This window comes from Neurospora tetraspora, assembly GCF_033439725.1.
Source record: "Neurospora tetraspora strain CBS 560.94 chromosome Unknown B0H65scaffold_9, whole genome shotgun sequence".
In the NCBI taxonomy this organism is placed as follows: Eukaryota; Fungi; Ascomycota; class Sordariomycetes; order Sordariales; family Sordariaceae; genus Neurospora; species Neurospora tetraspora.
In genome coordinates, this window is record NW_026944391.1 from 1,109,977 (window position 1) to 1,122,582 (window position 12,606).

Here is a 12,606-nt window from a genome sequence, read left to right on the forward strand (position 1 = left end):
TTAAGGCCACCACTTCATGCGCTTATAGCTCTCGATAACCTCCTGCAACAGCTCCTTGTTGATCTGGGGTTTCTCATACTTGAACCCGACCAGCTCCTCCAGCCGCGACCCGTCCATGCTTAAGTCTGTATCCTTGATCAGCTCCTCCTCCATGAAGGGCGTCAGTGGCCCGGGCTTCGTTATCCCCGCGTCCTCGAGCAGGCCGGCCCAAGGGCCTAGCAACTCGTCGTTAACGTCCTCCACCACGTCGTGCAGGTGGATCTTGGCAAATTGGGAGATGATGGTGCCCTGGAAGCCCGTCTTGATGCCGAACACGTCGCCGATCAGGTCCGCCATGGTCCCCTGCGTCGTGTGACCCTTGTCGACCACATTGAAGGTCGGCGTGGGGCCCATCTTGGCCGAGTCCCACTTGGCCTTGCCGGCTGAGTGCCATTCGGCCACCTGCCAGAGGGCGCGCGTCACGTCGTGGATGTGCACCGTGTTGGTGCAGAGGTGCTTGTTCCACAGCCACTTCATCTCGGACCCGAGGGCTTGGTAGACGCGCGCCATGCAGAGGGCGGTCGCGACCCATTGCGACGCGTACGGGCCGTACACGTGGGAGAGACGGACGATGACGAGGTTGAGTCTGGATGGAAGGAAAGGATGTCAGCGATATGCGCATACACGGACTGGTGGTCAGCAGGTGAGTCAAGTCAAAACGTACCCTGGAATCTTGGCCAGCTCCTCCTCGGCCTGCAGCTTAAAGATGGCAATCTTGCTCCATGGCTTCAGCTTGTCCTGCTCCTTGCTTGGCGATGAGTCCGGCTTATAGACCATTCCCGTGCTCAGCTCGATAAAGCACTTGACACCCCGCTTGGCGGCTTCCCTTCCCACGGCTAGCGACAGCTCGAGCGAGCGCAGCTTGTACACCTCGTCCTCCTGTGAGTAGCGCGTCTCACCGCCGCAGTTGAAGACATAGTCCCATTGCTTTCCGTTGGGTCGGTCAAATATCCGTTGGAGAGACTCTGTGGGCGCGCGCGTTAGTCAATTTCATCCGATGTGGACAATACGCAACGCGGGAACAGGGATGGTGAATCCCAATGAGTCGGAGTCGGGGTTGGACAACACGTACGCTCTCTGCTCGCATCCGCCTGCATGAACTTGGATCCCGCGCACGCTTCCTCAAACTCGGGCGCTAGCCAGGCAAGCTGGGGCAGGACCTTGTCGACAACGCGCACTTCGGAAGCGAGGTTGTTCTTGTGAATGTGAAGGGCGAGGAAACGGCCAATGTAGCCGAGACCACCGATGATGAGGACCGACGGTTTTTCGGCCATCTTGTCGTCTTGTTTACGTGGGTGTTTGGGTGTGTGTTTGCTCCTTGCTTGCGAAGATGTGTGGTGTGTTGTCGTGGAGATCCTTCGCTTCTCGTCGGTTGGTTCTTGTTGGCTCCTAAAATGAGGGGGGCCACTTCAATGCGCGGGGTCGAAAAAATGGGCTTCGATTGCCGCAGTGCCGGTGTAAGTTTGCTGGACGCTTCGCTCGCTGGCAGCGCCGTGTGTTTTTGCTACTGGAGAAGAAATTGATATTATCTCCTTTCACGGCGCGCAATGTCCCGACGTATATAGATTGCGAGCAAGGACGCGATAAGGCGTGTGCAGAGAGAGGAGGAGGGTCGAATTGGTGGTTCGTTCCCCTGAGATTGCTTGTCGGGAAACCCCTGCTGGGAAGGATGTGTCTTGGGAACGATTGGCGAACCGCACAAACAGAGTTTCCAAGTGACAGCCGAGAGTGAGGGGGAGGGTCCTGACGAGGAGGAGAAAGTCGGGAGAACCTGGGAGAGAGAGGAGCGAAACTGGAACTGCTGGAGTAGAGATAGAGTAGTGCGGCTCTCGGTTGGGCGATGGGTCTCTTTTGCTTTTTTGGTTGGGGTGGAGGATGGGTCAGATATCCGCTTGTAAGATGAAAATGAATCTCCGGGGCAGATAAATAGACGACAACTGGAGATGGGAAGATGGAGACAGATATCGAGAGCAAAAAGCAAAGAGTGCCGGTCCCTGTTGTTGAGGTGTGAAGTGAGCACAAAAAAACTTAAGGGTAGAGGGATTCCATAAAATAGGGAATTGGAAACCGGGGACTGGGGACGGGACTGGAGCCGTGGACGTGGACGGTGGGTGGTGGAGGAAAAAAAAGACGAAAAAAGTGAAGTTGGGCAAATTATCCAGTCGATCGGCTCTGCAGCTAGCACCGGAAGATGGATTAGCTCAGCAGTAGTGGTGGCGTGCCAGTGGACGGCCCAGTTAGTGTTCAGGCAACTGGATCGGTGGATGGAGATCTACGACGGGCTCCTCCGTCCTCACTCCTCCACTCGATTGCAAATGGCTTGTCACCTTCCGACAGACTGTTTGTGTGTGTGTGTTGCAAGGGTTGGATGTCTGTGCTAATTTCGCCTTTTCATGTATGCCTTGGTGTTGTTGACTATCTTGATGTCAAAGATCAGAGATCACCGATGCCAAGAAGATCCAAAGTGCACAAAACGGAGGTGGATCGAGGCACGGACGGAAACCTAGAAGAAAGACAAGACGAAAGAAGGACGGGATGAACGCCCGCAACGAAGTGACCAGTGACCCGGTGACCCAGCGACCCAGCAGCGACTGCTTTTTTTCTCGCCAGGAACCGAAGCTTGAACCAGGAACGACCAGGCACCGCGGCGGAGCACCACTTTCTCGGCTTTAAGTGGGATCTTTATGCCAATCCATCCGTCCCGCATTCCAGAAAAGAGTTGTACAAGTGGGCAAAATGCACAATGAAATGAGGACGTTTCGCAACTGTCCATCAACATCAACCTTGGTCAGCATGAAGCATCATGGAATGGACAGCCTCAAACATGTTCACATGGCCATCACTCGCTATCATACATCCAGGGCTTCACTGTCCAGGGCTTCACTGTCCAGGGCTCTAAAAGGACGACCCCCTCCGTTTCCCCCCGTTGAGAGAGGGCTTTTTGTGTCTCTCGCTTCGGCCGGACTCGCATCAGCACAACGACACGATCCTGGAAAACGACTCCGGAGTCCTTGTCCTCTTGGACCGAACCATGGCAATGGCAGCAGGGACGGTTGGCCGTTAGCCAGTGCTTACTTTGTTGGGAGGAGTCGGAGTCATAAGACGGTCTTGGCATCATGATATTTGTGAGAAACGATACAGCCACAATATTGGAGTTGAGGTCGTTAAAAATCGCATTAAAATCTCAGCACCATACTCCGACGCAGGCCGGTCTCTGCTGCCGAGACACACTGCAACCCGTCGTCGTCTAGGTTTAAAGCAGCCACACTAGAGGACCCAGAGAAGCGAACGATACCAAGACCGACAGAGCCTCGGATAAGGAATGTGCTAAACCAGATTCTGCACACTCGGCGCCCACGTCGGACAAGAGGGAATCGTGTTGAGAGACAATGAGATGAGAGACAAGACAATAAAGAGCAAGAGGCAATGGATGGACCAATGGAAGCTAATGGTTGGCTGCAGCGAACTTGTGAGCATCTCATTTAACGTACAGCTTCGATATGCAGCTACGTCTGCAAGATGGTCGCGTGGTGGGTAGCATCATGATAGCCTCAACCTTCCATCCCTCGGCCGTTCCCCTTTTCCCGACTCTCAAACGACTTGTCCGGGAGCAATGATTCTCCCGATTCTCTCCCACTCAACAATGATCTGCCACTCCAAAACAAAGACATTAAACGAGACGGGAAAAGGCTAAAATGTCAAGGACTGAGCTAGTCGGTGTCAATGCCGTCATCGGCCATTGGTGTGTTAAACTGCTAGAGACTGCGGAGTGCGGTGCGGATGCGGATATTCAGGGGTTTGATAAACGGCGGCGGCTTTTTTTTTCCTTCCTTTTTTTCCACTTCCAGCAACCTTCTCCGTCTTCCTCCTCCTCCAGCCGAGCCGCGATGTCGCTCCCGCCAACCCGCTCCGGTGCCAATTGTTCGGTGCTGCCGTTGCTTCAGGGGTAAGCACTAAGGACAACAGAAAAAAAACCATCGCAAATTCGCCACCATCATCCTTTCACACACCCACTCACTCACTGTCACCCTTCCATTATCCCACAGAACGTCCAATTACCGCCCACCACGCAGCCTTCCAGAAGTCTTCTTCAACATTTCCAGAAATTGAATGGCTCCCGGCCAGTCCGTCCGGAGTGGGAACCCGTCGATTCCGCTTTGCGCATGCATGCATCTTCCTGGAGTCGGGGGTCGGGGGGTTCAAAGGACGAAACCGAAACAGAGCTTGACGCATGAACACTTGTCCCTTGACCCTTCGAATCACAACTCGCGCATCCCTCGACGGGGAACGTGGGAAACGGATGAGACGAAACGAGACGAGACGAGACGGCTTCAGACTGGACCGAACGGGACACGAGAAACAAGCGAGAGCGAACATCGAACGAACGGATGGCGGGTACCGCAGCATGCTAGCCGCGTGCGTGCCAGCCTCCAAGGGCGATCGCCGACGTGAGATCGATGCAATGGATGTTGTTTGCTCCCAACCCGTGTCTCAATCTTCCTCTTCTCTCCAGTTATCTCGGGATTCAACCAACGACTACACAGCTTAATTTCCCTGCTGCATAGCGCATTTACGCGAGCTGGACAACGCTGATGCTCAACCCGTTTGTCCCTTACTCGCCTCGTCTCACATGGCCTCGCTTGCTCCCAAAGTACCAAAATCCAAACCCATCTCGGCCAAGGCAAGTGCCTCAAAATCTCAAATACGACTTTACAAGGAGGCATGTACCTTTCAGCTGAAGGACAGGGCGTGTGGGCTTCGGTCAAGGCGCCCAAGTTGGACCACCAGCGCGTTAGCACAGACAGACAAGCACGACAACGTCAGCATCGGTCAGCATCGAACGGGGGTCGTCATGAGCAAACATCGTACACAGCGGCAACAACTGCCGAAGGGCTTGCTTGACCTGAGGAAGTTTCCATCATCTCATTTCCCTCTTCTCCCACATTCAGCCGTTCGGTCAATTATAAATATCTCCCATCATCTTTTCTCTCGTCTATCTAGCCTCACTAATGCACGTGCGCAAGCAAGTCTGCTTGTTGGGTCCAAAATGTGGTCATCGAAAACTGAAAGGGTCTTAGTCGGGGGGTCCAGACCCGTCTCTCAGTCTCCCAGTCTTCCCCGCTGGTCTTGACGCCGTTAACGGTCTCGAAGTCTAGCTACAGAACACTACTGCATACATCCCACATCGACTACCCTCGAGCTCTTCAAAAAGTCAAGGGGACAGCCCACTTCGCTCCTCCTCCCATTTAAAGCCTAGCAGGCAAGCTTGCTGGGCGCGTTTCCGGAAGAAGCCAGACAAGGCTCTCATAAACGAGCCGTGAAATAAGATGGCAACACCAAGCCAAGCCAAACCCTCGCAAGCCCAGACGGTGATATCTCGGTACCAAAGAGTCGGGTCGGTCTAACGGCGGTAGCTCCGATGTTTGGAAGCCCCACGCGTATTTGTCTAGCTCTTCCTTTTAACACGCTCCTTTACGAAGGGTCCTGCCGGGGTCCTACCGGGGTCAGCGCCGTCTTACTGTAGTCACTGATGACTGATACCGAAGAAACGGTTCAGTCTCACGGCGACAGGTCCGGTCGAGTCGTTCGTACGCGTCATCTCTCATTTTCTCCTCCATCTCTACTTACACGTTTTACCACGAGCACACCGGACCCACCCAGCGCCGACTGAACAGACCGGAGTGAGCTCCGCCCCGATAATAACCGCTCAGATTTGCTGTCTGTCGAAAGTCGAACTCCGATTTTGCCGCATGCATACCCTACCGCTACCGCTCGGGTGACACAAAGTATGTCTCACACTCGTACGGCCCGTATACGGGCGGGCAAGCGGGATGATGTAAGGGTCCAAGGGAGGAGGAGGGCTCGAACAAAGACCCATCTTGACGTTCCAAAATCGGCAGAGTTTATAGCAGAGTGGTATGATGTTGCTTTCCCCATTTGGAATCCTGTCTGTCTCAATCGAAAGTTGCGGCTGGGGACGGGAGACAAGGCTTCAGTCCCTTTCGGGCCAAATTAGCCCGTCTTGCGAACCAGCTTAAACTTCCCAGTGTAGGCAGAAGTAGCGAGCTCTCGGACATTCCGCCGGTTGAAAGAGCTTGAGATTCGATGTTGTCGATCTATCCCAGTCCAATCCAGTCAGGTCCGTCGTATACTTGCCAATTGTTGACACTCTTTACCTCATCATCATCAAATGGCGTAGCATCCATCACATGAACCCAACGGAGTCGTGTGGGAGAAGAGAAGAGAAGAGATGAATCAAAGAGAAAAAAACGTGGCACCCTTGGTTTCACCATCATCAGACTACCTAATCAACCGCGCGATGTTCCCTCATCCCGTCCCATGTGACCCGTGTGCCCAGCCGGGCCCTGAGGCCGAGTTGTGGATGATGATCCACGGTATTGTACATCCATCTCACGTCCCCCGTCCCATACATACTTCATGCTTCACCTTTCTTATCGCTCGCTTGCACTTCCTCCTTTGAGAGGCTTGCTTGCTGTCCTCAGCTTCCCAAATCCGAATTCCGGAGCTAAAGAGTACCTAGATAAACCCCGGATATCAGCTATTCCCGGGCATCATCGCATATAGCGATATACATAGGAAGTGATTTACACGGGCAGGCAGGCAGGTTCCAGCTCCTCGGTCGGGATCCAGTCAGTCAGTATTCAATGATACATACTTGAAGCCATGTTTCCATTCATGCTTCCAAGGGGGTTTTGTTTTCACCGAAAGTTGATCTAGCTCGTAGACTCGGTATTTACCAAACTTCTGGATCCCAGCTTGGGACCTACTCAGCTAGGAGCGTACCGTGGTACATATCTTGCTAACGTGATCTCGTCGATCCCACTCGCGAGCTGAATGATAAACCTCAAAGCATTTCGTCGATGACTATGTATCCTCACCGCCCGCCCACTTGCCCACTTGCCCACCGGGAAGTGGAGGGCCGGGGGTTCCAGGGTCCCGGTATTTCGGAACAGCATTACGTCGATCCTCATTAAGCCTCAGCTAGGCTCGCGTGGCTCGGGTGGATAATTCACACCCTTCGTTTTTCAGCTATGACGAAAGCTGGACAGCTGGACAGCTAGCTAGCTGTATGGATGGGCATCGATGCTTTTCTTAGCGATAATGATCATCTTCAGCCTCGCTTCTCCCTCGATCGATCCCATAAGTAGTGTATGTACCCCATTACGTACTCCACATGCCCATTACTCTGTAGTATCAGATATATGTAGGGGTATGGGGGTTGTCGATCGTAGTATGTAGATGAATGTGGTGTATCATGTAATGCTGGTTGGTTTGTTAGCTTGGTACTCTTGGTAGTGTATATTGGACGAGATCTATTCCGAATTGTCCTAAACCTTATAAGTATAAATTGAATGGCTAGGTACGGATCGGAAAGGCGTTAATAAGATTCAATATGACATATTTGAATTTCGGAAATGGTATGTTCAAGGTAAGATCACGTCTTTGATTATGGAACGAAACGAATAGATTAAATATAAAAAAGCCTAGGGAAGTTGACCAGAGGTCTCGAGCTAACAAACAAACCAGTATTGGACAGTAAGAATGACGGAGGCGGACGCAGCTCCGGAGTCCGGCTCGTACATACCCCTGGGCTATTTCTCTTCGATTAGAATAGACCCTCGTCAAGTCGATGATGAACCTTGGGCCCTTGGGGGGGATATTCATCTCGTGCTTTCGCGAGCGTAGATCCGGTGCCGATGGCGGAGATAGCTCCTGCCGGAGATAGCTCCTGGCGAAGGATGATAGCAAAACTCCAAATTGAGTTGAGTTGAGTTTGAGTAGGTATTTTGTCCGCAAGTCAGTCATTCATGGCCGTCGTCACCCCTGTCTGTCCTCCCATCTTACCATCTTAAAACCAAAGGCCATCAAAGCCCTTACTAGATAGACTAGTACACCCCGGCAGAGCAGAACCGAACATCGATCCTGCCGAATCCCGATTTCGCTACTCCCCGGTCACTCACCCTCGAGTCACTTTTGTTGTTGTCGGTCTTGGGGTGGTGTGGTGTGGTACGAAAAGCCTTATCGTAAATCCGGAGGCGAGGCGCTCTAGCGGTGAACGAACGTACGGTACTATCGCGCGGACAATTTCCATAAACGAGACGAACCCTTGAAACTCTTTCAACATCCCCTTCAGTTCGGCAGGCAGAGCAGTGAACTGAATCAAATGGTGGTGGTACCAAAGCAAGTCTCACCACCAAATCTCATAAAGTCGGTAATTGGGCCCATCAGGAGCAATTCCAAGTGAATGAATGTCTTGGTGGGAGTTCGAGGTGTGCGCAGCATCGGGAATCGATGGTCATGCGAAATCCCGTTTTGAAAGATATGGCGTTGGGTGTGTTGCATTACTCGGGGGTATTTGGGTGTCTCTAATCTGTTGAGTCTGTTGAGCTTGAGGGAAATCGGTCTGCGGGGGCTGGGCTGGTCGGTGAGACCTATGTGGACAACTTTGTGATGAATTATTACTAGAATTTGCTTAGAGAGATATGAGTATACCTAGCAGAAACATGTTCGCCGTCCTCTCTCAAAAATACGTTTCAAATACGCCTGCTAATCGCACTGCAATAGCATTCCGCTCGCTTTGCCACCATTTCCCCTTGTCACCGCAGCCACCTCAAGTGGCTGGCTTACGCTTTCCTCATACTCCCAATAATCTCCATCTGCGCATCGCGATCCCTCTGTCCCTCGCTCAGGGATCCGACACTCCTCAGATCGCCCACGACATCCTTGGCCTTGCCAAAGTAGACCTCCTGCAGCAGGTTGCGCATCTTGAGCTCCATGTCCTCCACCAGGCGGCCAATGTTGGCAATGTGGCTCTCGTCGTTCTCGACGGGCAGGTCCTGCTCGACCTGGCGCGTCATGTTACCCGAGAGATCGACCTCGCCGAGCGTGTTGCCCTTGGTGGCCAGCGAGAGGATGACGGTCGAGGTGAGGCGGTAGTTGGAGGTGCGGCCGCGCTCCGAGGCTTCGAAGACGTGGATGGAGTCCCAGACGCCGGAGGAGGAGGGGTTGGTTGGGGAGGCTGTTCAACCGTAGGAGTTAGCATGACGTCCAAATAGTGTATGTAGACTGGCCGACAACAGCGCAACAAGCAAGCGCATCGGCCCGTCCCATCCATCCATTCCTTGCAGTTTCAACCCAAAACAAACGACGGAGTAGGAGTAAACTCACACTTCTTCAACAACACCACCCCCGCAAACCCATCATCCAAATTCCAGAAATACACCGAACTAACACCGCCCTCATAATACAGCTCCCTGTACACATCAAACGCCTCATTGGCCTTGATCTCCATCTTCCTCACCCTCTCGCCAGGCATGATTGATCCCGCAGCACCACCTTCTCCCCCATCACCTTCACCATCTCCTCCACTACCGCCCTGATTGCCGCCCTCGAGAGGGGGGTCAAACTGGTTGCTCCATGGCGAGCGGTAGCTGTCGCCGTCGCGGTTGTAGTCGCATAGCAGGTAGTCGCGGCCGGTTTGCTTGCAGCGCTTGACGGTCAGGGGCTGGTCGACGGAGGAGAGAAGGTCTTCGGTCAGGTCGGGGGCGAGGGTGATGAGGTTGTTGAGGTGCTCGGCCGTGTGTTTGGGGTTGAGGCGGCGGAGGAGGTCGCTGTTGGGATCATTCGGTTAGCTTGGGTTCGCCCCGGTGTTGCGCGCGCTCGGTGGTGGTGTTGGTGGTGATGTTGGTGGTGATGTAGTTGGCGGTTGGCGGATCGGTGTAGATCTGAGTGGAGGAGGGGCAGAGCAGGGCCCGCTGGGAACTTACAGGGCGGAATCAAAGGGGTCTGCGGTCGCCATCTTGACGGTGTTTTCTGGGTCGGTGTTCCTGATACTCTCGTTGTTTGTTTTGTTTACTCGGTGAAGGTCGAAATGGCGGCGCGACGGGTGATGGAGGCAGGTGCTAGTGTTGGTTCCTAGCTGGTGAGTTGGCGGGGATGTTCCAGGTCGGGTTGCTATGAAACCTCCACTGAGAGCTCCGGTGCGTGTGCGGAGGCAACGTGGTGGGGTTCCCAGTTGTTCAGTTGCTGTTTCAGGGGCTCATGCACGGCCAGTCGCACTGTTTGTTTCCATCTGATGATGATTTTGTACAGAATAATGAGTGTCAGGAAGCATTCACCAAGATGAGCATCCATAATCCGCAATAGATCTCGTCAGTTAGGTATTCTGAAGCCATTTTCGTGTCACCATCCTCATAGGGATGTCTGTCAATGGTTTAAATTCTCTCTAGGTGATGATAATACCATCTCCGTACCATCTTCTCAGATGTCTGTCCTTCGTCATTGATATTTATTGTACCAAGTCAACGATAGCCAACTCATCTTGCCTCACCGGCGACCCCCTTGCAACTGTCAACAACAACCCAATCTGGGAGCTCTTTATCTCGGTATCAACATTCAAACATGAGGTGAAAACCCGAGCCAGAAAATATGAAGTTATTATCGGTTTTAGGTATGATGCCTATCCTTTTTGCACACTTGCTTGCGCATCCGGCTTACCATCCAGCCAGATCTGGGCCTCTCCCTCCTCATCCCGACCCTCATCCTCCTTCACCTCTTTATCGCCCCTTATACCAAGGTTGAAGAGTCTTTCAACATACAAGCTACCCACGACATCCTCGTGTACGGAACACCACTTCAAAATGCCTACCACAGGCTATCTCAGAACTATGACCATTTCACCTTTCCCGGTGCCGTCCCTCGGACCTTTGTTGGCCCCGTGGTCTTGGCAGGACTTGGGCAGCCCATCGTCAACCTCATCGGCTTCGATCATGCCCAAACCATCGTGAGAGGCATGCTGGGTCTTGCCAACGCGGCTGCTCTCCTTTTGTTTGCGCGGAACTTCAGACGTGCCTATGGACGTTCGGCAGCCAGATGGTACCTGCTTTTGCAGGCGAGCCAGTTCCATGTCATCTTTTACGCGTCGAGGACGTTACCGAACATGTTTGCTTTCGGTTTGAGTAAGTAACCCTCCCTCATATCAACAACAACATCCGAAACTGACATATGCCAGCCACAACCGCCGCCGCCCTCCTCCTCCCGAACCCGCAAGCACCCCCGGAGCTAATCCACCGCCGCCACCGCTCCGCCATCTCCCTCCTCGTCATGGCTGGCGTCATCTTCCGCTCCGAAGTTGCTCTCCTCCTCTTCACCACCATCTTCCAGCTCCTCTTTGTCGTCCCCTCCACCTCTCTGGAGCGCATAGTTCCGCACTTCATTGTCGCCGTCATCGTCTCCCTCATCATGACCGTCCCTCTCGATTCCTACTTCTGGCAGAAACCCCTCTGGCCCGAGCTCTGGGGCTTCTACTTCAACGCTGTGCAAGGAAACTCCAGCGAGTGGGGCACCTCTCCGTGGTGGTACTACTTTGTCTCTGCCATCCCAAGACTGCTGGTGAATCCGCTTACTTGGGGTTTGATGATTCCCGTGGCGTGGAAGCAGCCTGCGGTGAGACCGGCGGTGAAGGGACTGCTGGTGCCGAGTCTGTTGTTTGTGGCGATTTACTCGCTGCAGCCGCATAAGGAAGCGAGGTTCATCTTCTACGTGGTTCCTTCGCTTACCGGTGCGGCGGCGCTGGGGGCGGATTGGATCGCTAGGAGGAGCATCAAGGCGGGGAAGACGGTTGCCGTTTTGACTTGGAGCGTCTTGCTTGGGTCGATTGCCGTGTCATTTGTTGCTAGCACGGGCATGTTGGTGATCTCGTCACTCAACTACCCCGGCGGCGAAGCGCTCGCGTACTTGCGCGACACGGTACAGGCAGAGGTTGCTGCGTCTAGTTCATCCTCGGCCGTTGTGCCTGTCCATGCCGACGTCCTGTCTTGCATGACGGGCGTCACGCTGTTTGGGACGGCTACGGGGTATGCATCGGCTGTTCCTAGCAAGGGCAAGATTGTCAGGAAGAATCCCGGGAACAGTGTGGTTCTTGCGCTGGACAAGACCGAGAACGAGTCTGTCCTTGCGCAAGAGGAGTTTTGGAAACGGTTCGATTACGTCTTGGCTGAGGATACTACGAAGGTTAAGGGGGATGACTGGGAGACGGTTGGTGTGGTCAAGGGATATGGTGGGATTGAGGTGTCCATGAATGGCCATGCGCAGGAGGACAAGGTACCAGAAGACGTTCCCGTAGTCGGCCAGGGGGTTTCAGTTGAGCGATGGAAGAATCGCGTGAAGGCAATTACAGGAGGGAAATGGGTTGGTCCGAGGATGGCCCCCAGGATATACATCTTGAGAAGGGACAAGGATGCCAAGAGGGCAGTTGTTAACAATTAGCGATTGCAACGTTTTCATAGGATTTGAAGTAAACCAACAGCATCGGTTTAAGAGACAGGTATAAGTATAGATTATGAAGCTTCAAACGAAAATACGCGTATGCCATTACGCGGCAGAAAGACAAGCACCAGGAGCGATGAGGAGACACAAAGGCTGTGCAGTTTGTCCCTTCCAACTTTTCCCCCAAACTCCTTCGCCACAAGTTCGTCGTCATCAGAGCTGGGGCGGCCAATTACAGGCGACGGGAGCCACGCGAGCCCCTGTCTAAGCCCCAAACCC

The 12,606-nt window shown here is 53.5% G+C and overlaps 3 protein-coding genes across 3 annotated transcripts; 1 reads left to right on the forward strand and 2 right to left on the reverse strand.

Moving 5' to 3' along the window:
* B0H65DRAFT_512602 (uncharacterized protein) lies at positions 1–1,313 on the reverse strand (the record flags this gene model as incomplete). Its single annotated transcript, XM_062828586.1, has 3 exons — positions 1–625; positions 704–1,004; positions 1,112–1,313. The coding sequence occupies 3 exons, from the start codon at positions 1,311–1,313 to the stop codon at positions 1–3; spliced, it is 1,128 nt and encodes a 375-aa protein (XP_062677126.1).
* Positions 1,314–8,497: 7,184 nt separating this feature from the next.
* Positions 8,498–10,130, reverse strand: B0H65DRAFT_480496 (F-actin capping protein beta subunit). Its single transcript, XM_062827580.1, has 3 exons — positions 9,828–10,130; positions 9,229–9,671; positions 8,498–9,079 (listed from the first exon to the last, which is right to left on the reverse strand). Exons 1-3 carry the CDS (start codon positions 9,857–9,859, stop codon positions 8,685–8,687), a joined length of 870 nt encoding a protein of 289 aa, XP_062677127.1. The 5' UTR covers positions 9,860–10,130; the 3' UTR covers positions 8,498–8,684.
* Positions 10,131–10,167: 37 nt separating this feature from the next.
* B0H65DRAFT_480498 (Alg9-like mannosyltransferase family-domain-containing protein) lies at positions 10,168–12,479 on the forward strand. The gene is made up of 3 exons (XM_062827581.1): positions 10,168–10,510; positions 10,569–11,018; positions 11,072–12,479. Exons 1-3 carry the CDS (start codon positions 10,489–10,491, stop codon positions 12,325–12,327), a joined length of 1,728 nt encoding a protein of 575 aa, XP_062677128.1. The 5' UTR covers positions 10,168–10,488; the 3' UTR covers positions 12,328–12,479.
* Positions 12,480–12,606: the final 127 nt, after the last annotated feature.

What these genes read in the sequence shown, in the direction of transcription:
- B0H65DRAFT_480496 (XM_062827580.1), bottom strand. Translation starts at nt 9,859, where the DNA reads ATGGCGACCGCAGACCCCTTTGATTCCGCCCT. An exon ending in GACCCCTTTGATTCCGCCCT is followed by an intron (nt 9,672 to 9,827) that starts GTAAGTTCCCAG and finishes TGATCCCAACAG; the next exon opens with CGACCTCCTCCGCCGCCTCA. An exon ending in GGTGGTGTTGTTGAAGAAGT is followed by an intron (nt 9,080 to 9,228) that starts GTGAGTTTACTC and finishes ACGGTTGAACAG; the next exon opens with CCTCCCCAACCAACCCCTCC.
- B0H65DRAFT_480498 (XM_062827581.1), top strand. Translation starts at nt 10,489, where the DNA reads ATGAAGTTATTATCGGTTTTAG. An exon ending in GAAGTTATTATCGGTTTTAG is followed by an intron (nt 10,511 to 10,568) that starts GTATGATGCCTA and finishes CCATCCAGCCAG; the next exon opens with ATCTGGGCCTCTCCCTCCTC. An exon ending in CATGTTTGCTTTCGGTTTGA is followed by an intron (nt 11,019 to 11,071) that starts GTAAGTAACCCT and finishes GACATATGCCAG; the next exon opens with CCACAACCGCCGCCGCCCTC.